The sequence below is a fragment of the Bufo gargarizans genome, chromosome 6 (assembly GCF_014858855.1).
Source record: "Bufo gargarizans isolate SCDJY-AF-19 chromosome 6, ASM1485885v1, whole genome shotgun sequence".
NCBI classification, from domain to species: domain Eukaryota; kingdom Metazoa; phylum Chordata; class Amphibia; order Anura; family Bufonidae; genus Bufo; species Bufo gargarizans.
This window is the reverse complement of record NC_058085.1, coordinates 74,029,552-74,052,926: the sequence shown is the minus strand read 5'-3', so window position 1 is coordinate 74,052,926 and position 23,375 is coordinate 74,029,552. Positions and strand designations below refer to the sequence as shown.

The 23,375-nt window shown below is 41.9% G+C and overlaps 1 protein-coding gene across 1 annotated transcript in view; it reads right to left on the bottom strand.

Moving 5' to 3' along the window:
* Positions 1-2,027: 2,027 nt before the first annotated feature.
* CDH22 (cadherin 22) overlaps positions 2,028-23,375 on the bottom strand; it is a 157,879-nt gene continuing 136,531 nt past the window's right edge. The window contains exons 6-11 of the mRNA XM_044297318.1: positions 13,249-13,502; positions 12,314-12,447; positions 11,264-11,385; positions 8,763-8,880; positions 5,995-6,246; positions 2,028-2,539 (exon numbers count right to left, since the gene is read on the bottom strand). Of these exons, the coding sequence (XP_044153253.1) occupies positions 2,028-2,539; positions 5,995-6,246; positions 8,763-8,880; positions 11,264-11,385; positions 12,314-12,447; positions 13,249-13,502 (1,392 nt within the window). The remainder of the gene's footprint in view (positions 2,540-5,994; positions 6,247-8,762; positions 8,881-11,263; positions 11,386-12,313; positions 12,448-13,248; positions 13,503-23,375) is intronic.

The following is a 23,375-nucleotide window of genomic DNA, read 5'->3' as shown; positions in this document are numbered from 1 at the left end:
GAAGGAAGCTGTTATACTGTAAATGGAGCTCGCTAGTAATAAATAAAAAATAATAAAATAGAGAACAACTATACAGATATAGATGTATACTAATGTATACAAAAAAGTACATGAACAGACACAAAGGTGTAGGATACACACCCTAGATGGAGGGTCTGATAATGATTCCTCCGTGAAATTGCTTCAATTAGCAATAAACTCCACAATATATTTAAACTTACTTCACCAGGGAGGAATCCAATAGGATAAAGCTCAAGACACCTACTGGATATTCCCCCCTCGCCTGGATCGCAAGTAGAATGATAGGATGAAGCAGCAGGTCCACACTGAGATCTTCTTGTAACTTCCTTTATTTCAAAATTAGTTTATTGCTAATTGAAGCAATTTCACGGAGGAATCATTATCAGACCCTCCATCTAGGGTGTGTATCCTACACCTTTGTGTCTGTTCATGTACTTTTTTGTATACATTAGTATACATCTATATCTGTATAGTTGTTCTCTATTTTATTATTTTTTATTTATTACTAGCGAGCTCCATTTACAGTATAACAGCTTCCTTCAGCTACTATTATACATTTAGGGGTGCGTGGCGCCGGACACCTTCTTTTCCGGTGGTTATGGTTGTATATATTTTTTCCTGCTCTCTTGTCTTATCTGCTCATTTCACTTCATGGCACACCATTTTAGTTGGATAAAGGTCTTATTCTAATGTAGTCATTTTATGCCATAGTTATGGCTGTGTTTAGGATCACTATCTGAATGGATAACCATAATTTGGTTAATTAATTCATCTGAATTTTTTGGCATATTCAAAATTCTCGAATAATCTAAGTAAATTTCAGTATTATTTACGTCAAACCATGTAACACAGAAATAGAGAAGGCTGGTTCACATACTTTGCCATCAGTGTCTAAGGTTTAAATTGGTTTTCCGGTAATATAAATTTTTAAGCAAATCAATATTTGAAATAGAAGATTTATACGTCCCTGCTCCATGCCGCTCCGATGCTCTGGTTCCCACACCGTTTACATATGCACTGCTCCGGCGGTGACGTGCTGCTTGTGGCCACATTACTTCTACGTCCAGGCATTGGCTGGAGTGATGCATGTGACCATGCCCATGACCAATTGGATGTAGGCAGTGCAGGTACCAGAAGATGCAGAAAGCGGAGGCAGCGGAGTGAACCAGAACAGCGTGGAGAAGGTAAGTATAAATCTTCTATTTCAAGGGGAAGGCTGCAGTCGCTTGCTTAAAAATCAATATTACTGGAAAACCCCTTTAAAAGGGTTGCCAAATGAGACTATCATATAATGCAACAAGTTAGAATCTATTGCTGACAGAGGTTGTAGGTTGATAAAATCACATTAAGGTGAAACAGTATGTCAGAAGATCAGTGAGGTTGGACCTCCATCAGTGACCAAAACTATAGCACACCCATTCAAAACTGCTCAGAAATGGTCTTCACTGAAAATCTCCGACATAACAGTGGAACGAACTGAAATATCAGAGAAGGGTTTCTAGGGGTTTGCACTCTATTTAGAGTGTTGCAGCCCATATGTTCTGGAAATTAGGCTTTTTTTTTACTCTTAAATTTCACCAGTTTGATCTACTGGAACATATCTACTGGATTTCATCAGATCATTTTTTTCCTCTAAGTCAAATTACCAAAAAAGTGCTGAATTTTCAAAACCATTCCTTAAGCTCTGTACATATGCATGCTAGAAAAATATGTGTAAAGATGGTGACAGACCAGTTATATTAATGGTAAATGACTGACGTTGTCTTTAGTATGGTGATTTATTTTGTTTGGTGACGGTATATGTTCTGCATGGAAATGAACATGGGTATCAAAGGTGGTAGATATCTGTAAATAAATGGGCACCAGTGGAATGAAACAATTAATGGGCATAGCAGAACAATGTCGTATGGTGTTTCATATTGATATGTAATAAATATGGAGCAAGTTTGCCCCTACAGTTAGAGCATAAGGTCTTGGTACCCTGAAAATTAAGGGATTGACTTGGGCTAGGAGCTCTGGCTTTCTTCATGTCCCTTGTGTCCTGCATACAGAGCAGCCAGTTGGCGAAATCTGGGACCCCAAGAACCCAACTGAGAAAAGTCTTGCTCTGAACTTGTAGACCAACTGCTGATTGAACTGAGAGATGCAGCACTGGAGCCTGAGCCCTCAAAGGCATAAGTCTGGAAGGAATCATAAGGAGGCACTGAGGAGTCCTGATCTGCCATCCTCACTTTCCTACTGATGTAGTCCTTGAAGAGTGAGAAGTCCAGTTCAGCTCCTGGAAACCACTGAGGCAAGGGGTGACGCTGAGTAGCAAGAGTACTGTCCCCTCCAGCCTCACTGCCGTCGCTGAAATTGTACAAGCTACGCAAAGCTGACATATCGTATGCCTCTGTGTCCTGCTCTCCACCTCCCTCGTCATTGTACTTGATGACGTTATCCCTCATATCCTCATCTTCATCTGATGAAAGATGACCTTGGTGGTGTCGCTTTAGAGCCAGAATGAGAAGAATCAGCACTGTAGGCAATAAAAGACAGAATGGAATTAATATAGTATTATGATCTAACAAAAACAGAATGACTAAACCTCTACGTACACATTTCTGAGCTACAGTTAAACCACTCAAAATTGCATTAAGAAGTGGTCTTCTAGGGGTGCAATTTGTTATGGGAAACATTGTCTGGATAATGGAGTGGTCTTTGGAGAAGATTCAATGTGCTTCGTGACCAAGAGTTGCTTTTTTTCTCAAAATGTGAGATTAATCTGAAGGTTTATTCATCATATTGCTCCAGCTACATTTTTTAAGATGGTTTCCAAAAGGTATGATTTTTGAGACTAGAACTGCTTGCCATTTTGAAACTAATATATATATTAACTAGTGGTTACCTTATTAAATAGTACTGTATATTACTCCCATAACTCTCCATTTAGTGACTGCAACGTGTGTATATGGCCTAAAGATGGCACATTAAATTAAAGGGTACCTGTCATCACGAAAATGCAATGTAAGCTACTGGCACCATGTTATAGAGCAGGAGGAGATGAGCAGATTGATATATAGTTTTAGGCGAAAAGATTCAGTGAAACTTGTAATTTATTAATTTAAATTCTTGCTAATTCTGGGCTTTGAAGTCCAGGAGACGGTCCTATCAGCCTTCCCTCTATGATTGTGTATACAGAGAGAGCGGTCAATCACTGATAGGACCACCTCCTGGACTTCAAAGCCCAGTATAAGCAGAAATTTAAATAAATAAAATTACAGGTTTTACTTAATCTTTTCAGTAAAAAAAAATGTGTATCATGTGGAATATTTTTAAAGGGGTTGTCCAGGATAATTGAAAATATTGGACAAGCTCCACAATCGTCTAAAATTTAAAAATCATGTTATACACACCCCTTTTTCCAGCACTGTTCTCTTTAGCACTGGTGCAGTCCTGCTCAAAGTTGGCTGCATCAGTGGTGTTCTGTACACCTAACCTCATTGTGAGCACCAGAGTTTCAGCCACACGTACAGTGACAGACAGGCGTATGGCATGCCACCACTGCCACCAGTCACTGCCCTCTGTCCACTACAATTTGTAAACAAGCAGAGACAGGAGGAATTGACCAGTGCTGCAGAGAACAGCACTAGAGAAAGGAATGAGTATAATTTTTGGGCTATTTCAGGGCTTATTCAAGATTTTTTATAATCTTGGGCAATCCCTTTAACAGGGGAACCTGTGGGCGATGTGGCATCTGTTAAACCCATGGTTTCTATCAGCAAATACACTTGGTTGAAAGCTCACATGCCTACTACAGAATGCAGTGTAAAAGGAACCTGTGCTTACCCGGCTCCAACAGTGGTATGTTGTTTCAACCGATTTATGTGAGTACACCTACTTTTTATTTATTTAATACTATAGTTAGCAAATTAGACAACATTGCAACATTTTCTGGGGCTGATAAAGCCCTAAGGCTGAGTTTCTTGTGGTGTGGCTTTAGCATGGCCTTAAACCCCCAGCCCTCTGATGGCCAGTGGTACCCACTGTGGCCACTATGAGGAAACTCAAGAATGTTATATCATCCAGAAGCTTGGTAAATTGAGAGTGGATTTTGAATTTCAATGTATAACCTAACTCTTTCTTCTCCATATAGTTTGGTGGAAAGAGAGGAACATGAGGGGTTTCTCATATTCATACCACTGTATGTAAAATACTAGAAACTCTGTAGAGTTGATCTATTTTACCAACCACTAACTAAGTACTGTATAAAAATTATTGGAGGTATGCCTTACTGTACAAAGTTCAGATCAAGATAATTCCATTTTTGACTGTCACACAGACCAACTTGACGCTGATTTCTCAAGTCTCATGTGTCAGCCTAAATGGCATGAGGAGCCAGAAGACATTTCTGATGAAAAATGAATTGGACTGATGCTCTTCAGTATGATCCAGAGATCTTATTAGGTTGTTTGCAAGAAACCAACTGTATATGACACGTATACTGTGCTATATGTGGTAACATTATTCCATTTATATGGCTTTGTCCTTTCTGTCTCCTTTGGATTTAGATATGAAATGCTTAGGGGCTTCATACATATTAGGACAATGTAATTTAGGGCGAGGTTCCTGCACAGCACAGAGCTGCCTTCCCTATCAGTGTGGCCATACATATTAGATAGAAGTTGGTTGATGGTTAAACAACTGTAGAACGAGCAATCTGGTCTGGTGAGCATCGTTCTGGGAATGATCTTTCATGGAAAGCTAGATTGAGGACTAGTATCTACAGTATTTGCTGAAAAATTTAAGACATGGCAGACTTTCTAGATGGTGATGGTTTTTAATCAGGCAGCTAAAGTGATTATTCATTGGTAAATTTTACACAACGAACAGCTGTCTTGGTTGAAATCAGCCAATTTTATAAACTTTTTTTTTTAGACTGTGTTTGGCCACTTTTAGGATTAATGGGAGAACATGTGAATAAATAGTCTCATCCCACCTATGATAGGAGAGTGACGTATACAGATGTTTTTGTTTCATACCTGGGAGGTATTGTTCATCATGCCTTATTTAAGGCACCATACAACCTTGAGTGATAACTTTAGGGCATCCAAAATGTCTGCATAATACACTAGATGTAATGCATCTCTTATGGAGATGACCCATACTAAATTAGTTTTGGATTCAGATAATAGACAAAATAAATTCAGTCTTTTCGTCTCAAATTACTTCTGATCCATGGCTGTATCATGGATTGTCTGGATGTGATGTAGGGGATGAGTTTCTTCAGCTGGCAGTCACCCAATAGCTGTTTATAGCTATAAAAATCTATAGCCTCCGAATAGATGTCTTATCTTCTAATGGCAACAAATGGGTGAATGTTGTGAATCACATTCCTGAGTTGAGAAGCGGGCCTACCAACAGATTTTAATTTAACAGAACATAACATTAAAGGTTAGGTAACCCGTAAATGTGATTTAAAAACTGGCTTTTCCTTACTCTAGAATTGTTGATTTCACCATTGGATTGTCAGGGTTGACGGTTCTCGAGTGATCTTTTTAATGTAACCCTCTACTCTACATGACAGCCCACTAGTTGCCAGCTGATCACCACGGGCCCAGAAGATGAAAACCTTATTAGACCAGTTATATGTGAGAGGAAATGTATTTTGACAATGTAGGAGAAATGTGAAATTACATGGCTGTGCTTAGTCTGCCAGAGTGGGAGTTGTCATCCTCTCTATGATATCAGTAGGCCTAAATGGAGCATATTAAGAAGGGTCGTCTTAAAAGGACCATTTAAGGAGTTGGGTGGGGGATTTATGCTTAAAGAGGTTTTTAAAATTGGTAGAATTGAAATAGATTGGTTAATTCTTGTTGAGTTGGGGAATTCAATATGTAATTACAGTATATGAGAATATGGGAATAATACAAATCTGACATAGAAAGGTAGATAGAAAGTTAGAAAATACAAAAGGTATAATTTGCAACTTACCTACAAGTATCAGAACACAAACCAACAAGGCAATAAGTGCTCCAGGGCTCAGGCTTCCGGCCATCACATAGGCAGTTGTGTTACATGACTGCACTGCCCCTGTGCTGTCACAACCACAGACTCGAATGGTAAGAGTTCCTGTGCTACTCAAAGCTGGAGTACCACCATCGACAACCAGTATCGGCAAGATAAACATATCCTGCTCCCTTCTGTCAAATGGCATTCGATGTGTATGGACAGAAGCTGTGTTATCTGTAATGAAAATACATGGTTTCAACTTTGGACATTAAGGAGTAACTCTTGGGATTAGGTAACCTTTAACCCACTTTCCTTGCTAGACGCTAGGTAAATAATCATGCTTAGTGGTAATTGTAGACGTAGTGGTTCAAGGATTTTCTCTAACTTTATGTTCTAAATTTTGATTTGTGTTGAAGCAACACTTTTAGAAGCCAACTGTGGAGAATGACGTCTATAGTAGTGGTTAAAGATGAATTTATATCTCGAGTTTTGCTTTAAAACAAAATAGAGCAATATTTAGATCTCTCGCAGATGCATTAAACTGGACTTAGATCACTATGCAACCCTACGGTAACCTAGGTCTGGTTGAACTGTGGGAGATCTATATATTTTGCCCCTAAACCAGCTGCTTGATACCAACTCACAAAACCACCAGCGTGCCATTACACAGTTGAGGTTTAGGATCATAAACCTGCCCACAGCAAAACCATCTGTCCCTGCAAATAAGAAATTAAATGAAATTCAGACTACACCAGCAGCATTGGGTGCATGCCCACTGCTCCTACTGAAGAAGATACATCTCGCTTCACTGCACACATGCTTGATATGCAGTGCATGTGCAGCGAGAGGGAAGTTGACCATTGAACCATGAACAGTTTTTGGGAGTGCATTGGGATTGCTATTATACTGTATTTTCTACCTTACTAGTGCTGTTATTTTCTAATAACAGATGCCAGTTATTGGATAGCCATATATTGAGGGTTAGTACGAGAACTATGTGCACATCTGTCTGGCTTTGTGGCAGGACTGCCTATTACTTTGCACAAGCACTTTGTAAAGCAGTGGGCACAGGTGTCGCCACTAGAGATGAGCGAAGTATGCAAAAATGCGATTCGGCTGCTTTGACAAATTTCACAAATATTTTTACTTCGTGATGAAGTACTACAAAGCGCTTTTCTTTGTAAGTAGTAGGTACAATGACGGGGAGTGGCAATTACACCGCTCCCCATCATTGTACCCCTCAGATGCCGCATTCATAGCTGATCGCGCCATCTGATAGAAATAACAGAATGTAAAATAAAAAAAATAAAAAATCATAACCTCATCCATTTGATCGTGACGGGCCGGCCGCCACCACCTTGCTTGAAGATCTGACGTGAAATGTTGTCATACGTCACCGTGCACATGATTTTGTGCGAGATCTTCAAGCAAGATTGCGACGGCCGGCCTGTCACAAGCAAATGGATGAGGTAAGTATTATTATTTTAGTATTTTACACCATTTCAGGTACAATCGATTCGCTACCATGATGCACGAGGAAATTCAGGTCGAAGTCGACTTGGTCGCTCAATACTAGTCGCCACCTTGCAAGCTAAACAGAGTTTGTTTAGTGGGACATGGGGTCCATACAGGCCTGTATTATGGATCTATGGGTACCCAGTGTTCTAGCACTTCTTGAGGCATCCTACTATATAGGCAATATCAAATTACATATCAGTTTATAGCAGGCTCGATTATGAATGTGTACAATAATGATCCACAATAATATAATGTGCATGACCCTTAAAAGGTATTTTTCATCTTTTTGCAGTTTGAACACTTTGCACAAGTTGAAAAAAACCATACTGAGCTGCTCCCTGACACCCTATTCTGCTGTAATCTGGTCCCCGTCCTCTAAACTTCTGGATGGGCAGACTCATGTGCAATGCTGCAGTTAATGACCGGTCTCATCGGGGGGGGGGGGGGGGAGGGGGGAGTGTCCCCAAGTGGCATGTCACTGCCAGTTCACGTGCCGCTTGGTGACAAGGAACTGGAGTGGAGAAGCTAGGAGCAGGTGAGTACGTTTTTTGAACAGGTACAGGTGTCTGGGCTTGAAATTTAAAGCAAAAAGTGCAAAAAACTGGGAAAGCCCTTTAAGGCCTCATGCACACGACCGTCGCTGTGTTCTGTTCCGCAAAATGGGATTCCGTTGTTCCGTGATCCGTTTCTGTTTCCATGTGTCTCCCTTTATTTTTGGAGGACCACCAGACATAAAGGAAGGTAAAAAAAGTCTAAGACAGGTTTGCCCTGGAAATGATAGGAATAAAACGGACGCAAACGCGTGGACACGGATGACAATCTTGTGTGCCTCCGTGTTTTTTAGCAGTCCCATTGACATGACATTTTCCAAGGACAAAAATAGGACAGGTTATATTTTTTTGAAGGACTAGAATCACGGACGCGGATGGAAAACGGTGCACTATCCGCATTTTCAACGGCTCCATAGAAATGAATGGGTCCGCATCTGAAATGCTAAAATCGGCGGAATGGACGCGCAGACAAACAACGGTCGTGTGCATAAGGCCCAAGACTGAATGCAGGGTCATAGAAACGATAGTGTGAAAACTGGACTATCTAACATTAATCTCAAGTGAGGTCAGATAACATCATACAAAATTATGTATGGTTTATTCGTAAGAAATCGAATGGATGGAAATCATGGATGACATGATCAGAGTTGATGTATGGTAGGTGACCAGGATATGGCTCACCCTTGACATTGAGCAGAGTAAAGTGATGCTCGGCGCTGGGGTCCGGAGCAAGCCTGAAGTAGAATCGATGACCCCCCATTGGTTCATCTCGATCCACCACACTGATAGTCTGAATCAGCTACAGCAAAGGGAGCACAGATTAATCGTCTAAGCGTGATATGGATAGAAAATACATGATTTAATACAGAGAGATACATGTCACCTGGTCTCAAAGCAAGTACCGTATATACCTTCATCATGTTCACCTGTCTTCTGCTTTCTCCAACTTTCCCCTTTAGTGATCACCACAGCGAAGGGTAGTTTTACACACAGTTTTTTTTTTAAATGCTCTGCTCACATGTTAGCTTTAATAGTGCAGTAGAATAGTAAGATATAAAAAGCGCTACAAGCAATGCTTTTTTTGTTTGTGGTTTTAAATACAGCATTCTCAATATATGGCTTTTTTGCCATTTACCTATAGGCTTCTCTATGGGATATGAAAAATAGCTGAAAAATTCATGCTAAAAATATAAGAATAAACACCACCACGAAAAAAGCTTGTAAAAATGGGTGATGTTCTGTACAAGCAGAAAAAATATAATAAAATGATGTGTGAAAGAGCATTTATCTGGCAAAAAATATGAATAGGGAATTAAAAAAATGATAGCTATATACTTTGTTCAGTTTCTAATGTACATTTTCCTCTTTAGTAGCACCTCTGTTGTCTATTCTTCTGGTCCACCTTCTGCATTCAGAGGTGGACTACCACGCTCAGTATCTTCACTGCTCCCTTCCTCCCCCTCAGTGCTGGAGTAGTGATCTCATAGCAGATGAAGAGGTCCAGACACCTTTCATTCCTGTCTACTTCTAAATTCATAGAAGAATATGGTTCTCTCTCTCTCTCTCTAGACAGTATACAGAATTGTGGGGACATGGCATGTCTCTCTGGGGTGATCTGTAAGGGACTATTTTGTATGCAGGGAAAGAAGGGAGTAACAAGAGCCAATTGTAATGTATCCTGGGAGATACGGTTGCTTGATTGTCTTATGTTCTTATGTGAGCTGCTGCCCGTCCACAGAAAGGGAAGAGAGTCCTCCATATAAGCAGATAATTTGCTAAAGGGGTTATCCAAGCTGTAAAACATGCCCCCAATGCCCGGGCCCCTCATCTAGATTATACTTACCCTTCTCCCTGCCACCCGCGTCGCTCCTGATCCCCGCACAACTGCCGATGCATCTCCCCATTGCGCGGATCAAAACATGTGGTGGGAGAAGGGTACAGCCAATACCCTCGCGTGGAGATGCAGCAACGGCTGTGAGGAGATCAGGAGAAACGTGGGAGCGGGGTATATATAATCTATATGAGGGGCCTGGGCATATTTTATAGTTTTTCATGTCATAATGACATGTCAGATGTTTTGACTGTTGTGGTCCAGGTGCTGAGACCCCCAACAAAAGCACTCGTCCGAGCACTGTGCACCTTTAGCTGTGACCTGCTCCCCTTGGAGAGGCGAGGTTGACTGAAGACAGGCTCATAGATGCATGTGAGTCCATCTTCAGCTGACCCAGGGCCAGTCTCGGGGGTGTCAGCAGCAGGACCCACCTCATTTAAAACTTTTGACATATCACTAGGTCAAAACTTCTGAAATGTCCCTATGCCATTTATGCGTAAACGACAACCCAAGTTCACCCTGGGTGCGAGCAATACATGTGGCTCCATTAAACTGAATGGGAGACGTCTGGCAGAACAAAAGCTCTAAATACTATTTAGATGCATTTCTAAATGTCGCCAGAGATCAGCGTGATATATGGCTTAAGTGGCGGGATGTCAGCTTGTGGTGACACTGTCGGTATTATTTGGTGATGACATATAAAACAGTGTAATGTGTCAGGAGCGTGAAGGGGGAAGCATCAGGCTATCACATAATGCACTATTCTAATATTTTATCTGAACAATGGCTGCATTGAGATGTGTACAAGGATCAAAGAAATGAGTGGACCATATAGTATTATTTGCCATAAAAATATTTCAAGAGAGATTTTATAGTTTTTCAGTAATTGGGGTCAGCAAGGTTAGATACGTACGAGCAGACCGGTAGAAGATATAAAAAAGGGTTTCTCACCTTTCCTGACTTGTCTGTTTCATTAAATATTTCTATTTCATATTAAATAACTATTCTGAAGCATCTATTTTTATGAATCTATGGATAACTGTTCCTCTATCATTCCTACTAGAAGCTTATGAATGGATTTTCAACTAGGTGTTACCAGTAAGGCATGCACTACTTTTCTTTTCTTTCCATCTAAAATAACAGATCTCAGACAAAAATGGCTCAAACGGATGCCAAGTGTGCATAACTGATGCACAGGATCTGTTTTTCTTAAAGGATCCTTTTTTTTTTTTACAGGATTTGCATTTATTTGCATGTATTTTTTGCAACGTGTGCAGGTGGCCTTAAGGTGCCAAGAATATCTTATCCTCCCCGTGTTACTTTTTTATAGGAATAAATTATTGAACATTACCTGCCCTGGAAGAGCATCTTCACAAACGGATGATTCATGGGGTGTAGCCAGCTCTGGAGGATTATCGTTTACATCCAGGATGCGTATCCTCAGGGAGAGAAGTGAAACTTTTTCTGGGTAATCTATAGGAAATATATGTTTATTTATTTATATTTTGAATATATGCAATTACCTCAGTGACTAGGTGAGTCACTTTTAAACTAAGCACCCCTACCGTAGTCAAATAAGCCACTATAAAAATTATATACATACTGTTAATATTATGTCAGAAGTGATTGATATGGTGCAATGATAACATTTTGAAGTTGCAACATGACTACATGCCTTTTATAGGAAGGAGAAGGTCATTTTTGACCTTCCTTAATGTCTTCCTCAGCCATATTATTCTCTGTTTCAGATGCACAGCTAGATGCTTTTCTCTCACAAGCAGGGACATCTTCCTTCTGTGGAATTTGCCATTACTATGTGCAGTGCCCTCACTTCCCACTATCTTTGTTTCCTTCTAAGTAGCTCAGAAATATGATAAGGAGGGAGGGATTACACAAACACATAGGATCTTCTCTGCTCTTAAAAAGCAATGCTTCTATTTAGCTCAAAATAGCTCTGACATGCCCCCATTTCCTGTGAACCATCTTCTATGTCTCTTTTAGACCTCATTCACATCTCTGTTTTGGAAATCCAGCACAAATGCCGGCTGTCAGCCAGACAAAAAACTGTTGTCTGTCCAAAACCCAGCTCCAAGGATGGACAACTGCTTTAAGGTTATGGAAGGGTACACAAATCTGAACCTCTAAAAGGAAAGGTGTTCATAGTAATAATGTGTCCAGATTGAGAGGTATGCACATATGCATGTAGAGCAGATACACACAATTTAAAGCGATAAAATATGAGGGTGCACTTAAGGAAGAGATCCCTAAATGGTGACTCTTTGACATGCTAGCTGAGAGTAAGACACGTGTGGCTAATATAGTATTTTGCTGCTGAAAATATTTAGACAAAAAAAAAACCTTAATGATATGAAGTTTACATAGATGATTGGGTTGAACTAACCTGCTTCCTTGGCCTGCACTGTCAGATTGTGCCACCCAGAAGTTTCACGGTCCAGGGTTTTGGTTATCCTGATTTCACCAGACTCTTCATCAATTTCAAAAATCCCATCATCAGAGGTTTTGTCCAGTGTGTATCTGGTGACAATGACAAACAGGTTTCAATTTAAGAAGTGAGGGATGGAATAAGAAAGAACTGCAGCAGTCAAGGATTACAAACAGTTCTTTTAAGAATACCTCCAAAATATGGTGTGGTACATAGAGTCCATACAATAGCACACAGTGTGCCTAGATCTGCAAATTATAGAGCTCCACCAGCCAGGCTGGTGTTTGTGCATATATAGGACTGGCTGAAATGGATATATAGGACTGGCTGAAATGTCCGAGATTTTGATATTGATAGCATATCCTCTTGATATTTTATCCAAGTCTGATCAGTAGGGGTCCAACTCCCTGCAACCCAGCCGATCACTGGTGAGCACTGCTTGCTCTCACCTGTCACGTTCATTGGTTACATGACCAAGTGAATGGGCCTGGGCTGCAATACCAAGCATAGCCCGTATACAATGTAAGGCGCTGTGCTTGCTAAGCTCTGAGGAGGTTGCAGCTCTCTACTGAGTGCCGCAACCTCTTCAAACAGGTCATCACTGGGGATCCCAGGAGTTGAAGTCCCATTGATCAGATTGATCAGCATTACATTTATTAGCACCACCAATACAAATCTGGCTATCCATCCACCCGTCTATCCATCCATTCATACAACCATTTATCAGGAACATCCAATATAAGGCTGGCTCTCCATCCAACCATCCATGGCACCATTTAATAGCACCATCTGATATAAGACTAGCTCTCCATCCATGGCATACACATAATACGAATTCTTCCACTTGAGCGGCAAATCTTTCACAAGCTCTCTTCTGCCATTCAGCATGGTACCTGATGGAGTTGTTTGCTTTATCTGGGTCAGTAGCTGTGATTATCCCTATGACAGAGCCAACATGCGCATCCTCTGAAACTTCTATTATCCCACTCAGAGGGTGGAACTTAGGAGGTTCATCAACATCCAGCACTGACACCTTCACAATTGCTTGATCCCGAAAAGTCCCAAGATCCGAGAAGCGAGGATCCAAAAAACGGTTCTGGGCTTCTAGAACCAAGGAGTGCTCCTTCTGGGTCTCAAAATCCAGAGGCTGTAAGACATAACGAGGAACGCTTGTTGATAATGTTTTTTGGAAAGGCAATATTTCCCAGCCTTGATGATATAAAAAAGTAATACATAATTTTAACATGAGATCAGTAAATAAATGCAAATATCAATTACTCGCAATCACCTCAGTGTCTATGTCCTTACTTAAAATGCTTGATAAATCGATGTGCTTAATATTTCTGCCTCCATCCTATTCAAGAATATCCTTATTAATGACTCCCTCGTAATTACTTTAAGATAAAAAGACATTTCTCCAGCCTCAGAATTTAAATGATGTTTAGTCTGGAGTCGGGAGGTTCACAGGCTGTGTTGGCCACATCTGAGAAAGCTAATAATTATAATTGTGCACGTCAATGCAGCTTACTACATAAATCACCATAATATATTCCGCAAATCAACTGAATATTGTTGGTTTCTGAGGATGAAAACCTGTGGTGCTAATGGATATTTAAAATGGAATGGCTGATTTGAAGAACCGAACTAAAAGTGAGCTATCGTTAGGATACCGGATCACTCTAGGAAAGGACCTTTTCTTACAGGCTTTGCATTTCTATGGTTTCTATCAGTCACCGTGATACGTGCAATTGTATGTGCAATAAACTAACCTAGCACAGTTCTACAGATCTCGTAACTGCACATCCGCCTCGGTCATGTCCCATGTTTTATGGCTATATGCATTGTGTTACTGCTATTATTGCAGTGTGTTTGATGTTGGAAGCTTGTCCCTGCTATCTCCCCGTAGCCAGGGTCCGATGCAATCAGATCCTCCTTTCTTCCTGGGCTTGGCGGTCATTTTTGGTGGATTTCTAATTTGGTGGTGGATTTAGAGGAGTATTTCAAGCGTTTTAAGAGAGTGGTTGAGGATTTAGAAGAGGATTTGGAAGAGGTTTTGACAGTGTTTTTCTCATTCAGCCCTCGGTTGGGATAAAATTCAAATGCGTTTTTGGTGGCAGAAAAAACGCTTCTAAAACCGCTACCATTCTTTTCTGCTTCTCCATTGACTTCAACGCAAAATCCGCCATAAATACAGTTCTAAGAAGCATCATGCCACTTCAGAAGCTGATCTCAATTTAGCAGAGGAAAAAACTTGAAAATTTATACTGAATATTTTCCCATAAAAACATAAAGTGGATAATTTTGCTGTAAAACAAAATGCCTGGAGGTGGGGAGGGTTCTTTAAGCAGTCTATAAGCCATCACAGGAGAGACAGAAGCGGAGGTATATGATAACAGTTTCTCATATCTAAGCGTAATAGATCAGCTCACAACCTGATATTAAATCGGTTTAAACTATGTGGCATGCAGAAGGGTAAAAAATTAATTAAAGATCAAGGATGAAAGGCACGGTGCAGTACTGACATGCCCAATAAAAGAAATGCAAACGTTTATGCCTCAAACATTAAACATAATATAATATAACCAAAGAGAGATGCGCAACAAGCTGTTTTGGCTTGAAATGCATAAGCATCACATTCTCCTTTATGGAACTTTTACTATTCGAGCATTAGTACTTGGCAAGACTGTACTATAGGGGCACTGCTATATGGAAAACCTTAGCAGGTTACACTATGTGCCCATTAACCCACTTCATCCCTTGTTTCTCCTCTACATCTCCCCTACTGGCTCTCCATTGCCAGGCACATTCAGCATAAAATATGAACAGCATGCTATCATTTCCCCCTGGCTGTGCTTGAAGTTGGTGGTGCAGGTGTTACGCTGACTGGGTGAGGAGGTGGTAGAGGAGGATGAGGAGGATGAAGCGCAGTAGAAGGCAACAGGAGGCACTGAGAAACGTCCAGCATTCTTTGGTGGGGGTAGGACATGGGCCAAACCGTTTTAGGCACAGCCGCCACTACTTTTACCCAGTGGGCAGTTAGGGAGATATAACGTTCCTGCCTGTGCTTACTGGTCCACGTATTAATGGTTATGTAGACCTTGCCATTGATGGCGTTGCGCAGCGCACACCTGATTTTGTCCGCCAATTGTTCACGCAGGGATGGCCCATCTGGAAAAGTAGTGGCGGCTGAGAACCACGTACAGTGGGATAGCCACCACTAAAATGTTATCTAATCTGTCCCCTCCTTACATATCTGACCTAATCTCCAGTCCTCTGAAGACCTCCTTCTTAGCTCTCCTCTCATCTGTTCTCCATCCCCCTTTCTCTTGAATTTGCTACCCCAGCGAGTCTCCAAATTTCCAAAAGCAACCTGAAAGCTAACCTCTTCAGAAAATCCTACGACCTACAATAACCCTGCTGTCACCACACTACCATCTGAGCAGCTTCTACCTCCCCCTTGTAGGTGGTCACCGCTCTCTGGCAGGGTCCTCTCTCCCCTTGTGTGGGCACTACTGTAGGCAGGCAGCACTGCCTTTTGCCAGCTTTCTGTTCTACAATTTATTCCATTTCATCGGACTTTGATTAGAATGTCCATTTTAAATGGACTGGAAAAGCAAGATATACAGCCACCTTCATTCCTGTAAAAAGTACATACATACCATATGGTACGCCTACAGTCCACTGTGTTCTCCTGATTACGTGCTGCTTGATATCCCTTTTACTATTTACTTGTGTTACCATTCCATATCATTTAGTTCTATAGTATTACAATGACCGGTCACGTTCCATGTGCTGAACTGTTCCCTTTCATTATCCTGCAAAATGTCGACTATTAAGCCACGACTGGTACTAACAGATCCCCTGGTACTTGAAAGCCTCGAGCTGGGACTCGATGTGGTTATTTATCCCTGTGTGCTACCATAGGGCCCCATAGGACCTGACATAACCGCCACCTCTCTTTCTTGCTGGAAGCCCATAAATCACGTGGATCAATATTTAGGAGTTTCCTTTAAATTAAAAAGAGTCCCAAAGTGAGAGCGAGCTGATGAGCTGCGGGGATAAAGCATTTATGCCAGGGGATGATAAAGACACGTCATCCTTGTTTGCAGCCCGTAGCAACTCGATTTGCAAAGTGACTTGGCTGTAAGTAGTATTGATCCGGGATACATGACAGATCTACATACTATTATTTATAGGACACATGGGTGCATTTCATCTGCTTGCATTAGGGGATTTCATTTATTATCTTGAAGATCACTAGAATTGTAATCCATATTGTAAAAGGAGGTGTTCAGGATTTTTTCCTTTTTTTGTTTTTAACCATGGAGAGCGCAGTACCTAAATAAAAATAAATAATACACATCTGCTCCCTGCTGCCCGCTCCAATCCGGCGCTCTGTGCGGTGAACTGCTGGTCCTCAACCTATTTAATTCTAACTGGAGTATGGAGGGGGTCACGTGCACCACTGCAGCCAATCACTGATCTCAGTAATGACATGACCCGAAGTGGCACATGACATGACCCGAAGTGGCACATGACTTGTGGACATGTCACCGCTGAAGCCAATCATTGGCTGCAGCGGCATACGTGATCCCATCCATATCATGGCTGGAAACAGACTGGGATATGTGTGCAGATAGCCTATCGCACACACCTTACATACCCACCAAGCCAGCTCACCACACGTGACTTCCTTCATGAGCTACGCGCTACTGACGTCAAAAGTAGGAAGTGGTCATAATAATGTTACTTGACATGTATGGCACATTGTAAGATTTTGCATTTGGGCACAGGAACATCAAGTTATGCCCCATGCTCAACCCTCTAAGCCAAATATTAGAGAGATTCGACTACAGATTACACCACTAATGAGTTAAATTCATATAGTGATATTACATAATATTATTAGGGTAAGACCACACGGCGCGGTCGTGTTGCGGTCATGCTGTGGTTAGGGACCCATGCGGTTACCACCTGTATAGTCATGTTTTTAGGGTGCGTCTTTTGCCCAAGATCATTTATGGACTGTTGTTTGAACGGTTATATTAAACATACACCGCAAGCATCTGATCAACTGTATGGACCATCCGGTCAGGAGTTGCTAGTGGGTGGGCATGTTTTACCTGTGGTCGACCACAGATGCGGTCATCCCAACTTGCAACGTGCCTGGTCCGTTTTAGAAACCCCATTGACTTCATCAGGGAAATTAGAAGCTGCAGTTCCCAACCACAGCATGCCTGCATCAGGACCACATCGTGCGGCCATACCCATAGTGTTCATTATAAATTGGGAGTATCTTGGGAGTATAATTTGATTCACCAGCAGATGGCGGTAATGTGACAAGTTGCTTTTCATCCAGTTTTTGTACTGCAGCCAAAGACTTGGCAAAAAGAGCATCTTCTGTTTCCTCTCATCTCAGGGACAACAAAAACAGTACGACTAAAGCGGACTAGATGAACATTGCCAGCTGTTCACTCTGCATGAGAAATTTACCAGCAGGGGCTGAACAGTCACCTAGAAAATGTATTATGGACTGGTCTGGAGCTACACGGCAAGAGCAAGTCTCAGAAAAGTCACGCAACAGATTAATATGTGCAACTTGTCTGCAAATTGCTGTCGCAGTGACCAGAGACTTTGACAGAAGAGTCGCGGTGACTTGCATGTCAATGGAATAAAAGTGGGATGGGACTTGGAACCTGCGTGAAAGCTATCAGGCCTGGAATTTTTGCAAACGTTGCAGCATGTTGCGTGTCATTGGCAATCACTCGATCTAATGTGATGCAACACAAGTCACCGTGTAGCCCCAGCCTAAGGCGTCATGCACTTGGATGATATCCATGTGGTGCTATCATCCATTCGACCGGGCCACAAATGATAGAACCTGTCGCTTTTGTGGATAAGAATAGGCTTTTTTCAAGCTCCCACGAAAATTGGGTGACCCCCCGTCTCAGTCAGTAATTAGGAGAGGGGCTCTATATCCTGACCCCCCTTTCCCTCATAGCTAATCCGCCCACGTTGATCCATATCTGGATCGTGGTGAAACTTTGTCTCTGTGCAGAGCGCACATTTGACATTATTGTCAGTGCACCCTGCACAGGTTCAGCCCAAGCTCCCGTGTTTCCCCTGATGAGCTTGTTACTCATCTTCTCCAGCGAAACATGCGTGTAGGGATCAGGTAAGCGAGGGCTTTCTAGGCCGCACAAATTCCAGGGTGAGGTTCCTGTAGGTGACTGGTGGCGGGTCACCGTTATCCGGTTACAGAGGCCATTGTAGGGCTCTAGGGTATTACTAGGGCCAGCCAGTTCTACATACCACCCTGCGTTACGCAATTGCCGCTAGCAACGGTGTGCACATCTATCAACACCGGCCGGACAATTGTTGATCTAGGAGCATCTCATCTGAGCGGTAGGACCAACCGGTTATTATTTTGGTGCCACCGAGCATCTCTTTTAGTGTATGACTTGGTTCTGTGCACTATAACTACTTGTATTCCCCATAATATAACAATTTTGGAGCATCTTGCTTAGAATTCTATGTTGGGCCATTCCTCTGTTATTCCTCCTAGAAATGTATGAATAAGTTGACAACTGGATGTTACTAGTTGGGAGGTACTCCTGTACACTTATTTTCCGACAAATCTTGGCATTGGAGTGCCTAATGAGGAACTCAGGTAACCCATTAACGTTCACCTGCTCTGTGTACCCCCCCAAATACATGCTCTGTAGTACTCACTTATCTGTGGTACGGTACTGTTTATCCTGGGCTTCCTGGTTCATGCTATAATTACAAAACTGGGAGCTCTTTTGTAACCTTTTCAACACATGCCTCATGCACATGGCAGAGCTGTGTACAGCATGTATGAAGACACATGGAGCCCCTGCGATTCCCTGCTAGTGAGTGAGAAGTACTAAATATGCAAACATATGATGGGCCATATGGAGTATCTGCATAATACGGCCTCCAATGGAACAAGGTACATCTTTTCCTCTTGGATTCTGTATAAATCTTAGAAAAACTCTGACAATAAAGCATACATGGGTAGAGTATGGGCATAGACTTTCATGTGTCATATTCCAGCCCCTACATTTTAGGGCTTTTTCAGATCCTTAAGTTGGTTTTCCCATCACATACAATGGGGGCATATTGCTAGGATATGCCCTCATTGTCTGATAGGTGCTCTACAACGAGAACAGAGCGGGGGACTGAATGGAGGGCGCACTGCGCATGTGCAGCCACCCTCCATTCATTTCAATAGGCCCACTAAAAAGTGCGGTGCGCTCCCATTTACTTGTATGGGAGCAGCACTTGGTGGTGGACGGAGCTCAGTTCTCCTTGTAGATGTGGGTCCTAGAGGTGGGACCTGCACCTATCAGACAATGGGGGCATAGCCTAGCGAAATGCCCCCATTGTATGTGATGGGAATACCCCTTTAAAGGGAACCTGTCATCTACTTTATGCTGACCTCACTGAGGGCAGGATAAAATAGTGACAGAAATGCTGATATCAGCGGTGTGTCACTCATGAGCTAAAAGTAAGTGGTTACTGAGAACCAACCTCATAATCATTGCAGCCCAGGCATTGAGAAGAGTCAAATCTACTTGAGAAGAGTCATGGTTACTCATAATCTCCTGCACGGTCAACCATCTGCTAATGGTTGGCAGTTCTCTCCTAGAGATAAAGGGAGAAAACTAGGTAGAAGACTGGTCAGTCATCATCAGGAGAGCAGGAATTCATGAGTAACCATGACTCTTCTCAGATGGCCGTGACTCTTTTCCAGGCCCAGTCTGCAATGATTGTGATTATTGGTTCTTGGCAACCACTTACTTTTAACTTATAAATGACCGACCGCTGAAATCAACTCTCCTGTCTCTACTTTATTCTGCCGTTAGTATGGGTTGCATAAAGTTGATGACAGGTTCCCTTTAAAGGCAACCTGTCACCTGGTCTAGTGGCCCCAAACAGAATACTATGCAGCAGGGGGTTTAGGTTTCCAGCCCAAAGTACAAGCCCAATTCAAAAACAAGTTTGGGCACTGTGTAAAATGGAAATAAAGATAGAATGCAATGAGTTCTAAATCTCATGAAGCCATATTTTATTTACATTGGATCATAGAACACATATCAGAGGTGGAAAGTGACATATTTTACCATTTCACGAAAAAAAAAATTACCTCATTTAGATCTTAATGGCAGCAACACCTCAAAAAAAAAAGTTAGCAAGGGGCCATTTCTACCATTGCGTAGCATACCCTTTTCTTTGACCAACAGTCTGTAAACGACTGGGAAGTGAGGAGACTAATCGCTGGAGTTTTGGGAGAAGAATGTTGTCCCATCTTGTCAGATATAGGATTCTAGCTGCTCAACAGTCCTGGAGTTGTCATTTCATGATGTGCCAAATGTTTTCTATTGGTGAAATGACCGGACTGCAGGCGGGACAGTTCAGCACCCGGAGTCTTCTTCTGAGAAGCCATGCTGTTGTGATGTACGAAGTATGTGGTTTAGCAGTGTCTTTTTGAAATCTGCAAGACCTTCCCTGAAACAGACATTGTCTGGATGGGAGCATATGATGTTCTAAAACCTCTGTATACTGTATGGCTAGCATTGGTTAGTAACTCAGGATTAACCAAATAGAATATTTAACGACGTCACACAACAGAGCAACTAATTGACATCTATTTCCTTGGGACAAGTAGATTTTAGAGAAGAATGGTCTTGGAAGTATTACAATTTTTTTTTTTTAAGCAGAGAAAATAAAAAAATACGGGTTATTTTCTGAACAAGCTTGGCACATAAAAGCATTTATTCAGTGAATTCACCTGCTATTAACCATGATGCTGCCTGGATCTAGGACTATGCCATTGTCTGCAATACAAACATCATTATGCTGCTCTCTGTGGGTAGGGGTGGTCAATAACGCGAAGAAAGCTAAAAACTGCGGCGTTCAATAATACAAAGGAGAAAAAGAGGCCACATCACTAAAAAGACTAAGCTTAATAGCTCAGGTGGTTGTACCTCCTCCTCCATGACAATGAACATCTTTTGTGCTGTATTGAATAGCTATCATGGTGGATTCCCATGACTACCATCAGGCGTCCTGTCAATATTTTCATAGATGTATAGTAGTTCTGCAGCCGATTTTTCACAGGCGCTATCATGGGCTAATTACACCAAAGAGACTTTATGCAAACAGATTAATGGGGGTTTTCCACAGTTCAGTTCATCTACACATGCACATATCTTCATCAGTATGTCTTCTGTCAACATTTATTACATATGCTGTATAATGAAACAAAGACTGCAAAAGAAAACTTTCTTTTTTTTTAACTCAAGGTAACCACTACTAAATGTAAAAATCTTTTTAAAAGATGTCCATCACCTTTAAACCTCTGGTGGTTGCCACACAAAAGCCATGATGTCTGAGAAATTAGAAATAAAGAAAAGCTCTGAAATACTCAATATCCTGCACTATTTCTAAGTCACTATTCAAATTTACGCTAATTAGTGACATTGAAAAAGTTAAAAATCTTTGTACTAAAGGTCAGATTTCCTTGTGCCTTAATCCTTTCATTGAAGTTCATATTCAGACGACTCTCAGGCGGAGAGGTTGCCTCAGGTTTTCAACTTAGCATTCAGTAACATTGTGAGCATGATGGCAGTAGAAAATACGGCAGTAGAACTAAGTGAAAGTGTCAGAAGTCAAAAAGTTGTACAAAGCAAAGAACTTTCTCATAATCAAGACCAACTAGTTTCAAAGGGTACATTATACCTTCCTTGAGGGAAAGGTTAATGCTGCAGCGGGGTACTGACCCAAAGCACATGGCAAGGCTTTTCAAAAACTACTTGAAGATGAAAGAAGTCAAGATGGCTGTAGGTGAGGGACTTCACCAGTCCTCAGTCTAAAAAAACGCTTGAGTGATAAAGCCACACATTCAGATCACAGATAGTTTAGGGAAATTCCACAGTAAGGCCTCATGCACACGGCCGGTGTTTGTGTCCGCATCTGAGCAGCCTTTTTTTTGTGGTCCCGCAAAAAAAAAATAGAACATGTCCTATTCTTGTCCGTTTTGCGGACAAGAATAGGCATTTCTACAATGGGCCGCCCGTTCTGTAGACTCCATACCAGCTGGAATTTGTGAGAAGAGTGAAACATACCAAAATGCTAAAAAAAATCTGACATTTTTGTAAAAATTTCTAATATGATACAACTCAAGTTGTTATGCTGTTAGTATCATTTGTAATGAGGAATTTGGGAGTACCAGAGAACAATGCAAAGCATAAGTCATTTCTACTCCACAGTGTAGATAGACAGCTGTAGATGGATATATACCGTATTTTTCGCCGTATAAGACGCACTTTTTCTTCCCCCAAAATGGGGGTCTTATACGGCGAATGCAGTCAGTTTTACATCGCTGGCAGCGATGTAAAGCGAGCGGAGACTCGGGGAGGGACTGGGAGGAGGAGCTGGGGCCGGCAATAGCGGCGGGGCGGTGCAGTCACTGTACTAAAGGCCCGCCCCGCCGCTCCGGTGTACTAATAAAATATGTCATATTCAATTAATGGTTATTAAATATGCCCCTTTATGCCTAATAGTACCTTAAATCCTAAGCGCATCCGTACAATGCAGGCCGGGCGGGCGGCAGCGTAACTCCCTGATGTCACGTGCCTGCGCCGCCTACTTTATGAATGAAGCAGGTGGCGCAGGCAAGTGACGTCAGTGAGTGACGCGCCGCGCCGGCTGCCCGGCCTGCCGGCATTGTACTGAAGCGCTTAGGATTTAAGGTACTATTAGGAATAAAGAGGCATATTTAATAACTATTAATTGAATAAGACATATTATATTAGTATACTGGAGCGTCGGGGGATCTGTGGATGGCACAGTTATGGGCTGGGAGGGTCTGTGGATGACACATGTATAACAGTGCCATCCACAGATCCCCCCCCTGTAACAGTGCCAGCCACAGATCCCCCTGTAACAGTGCAAGCCACAGATCCCCCCATAACAGTGTCTGTTATCCACAGTT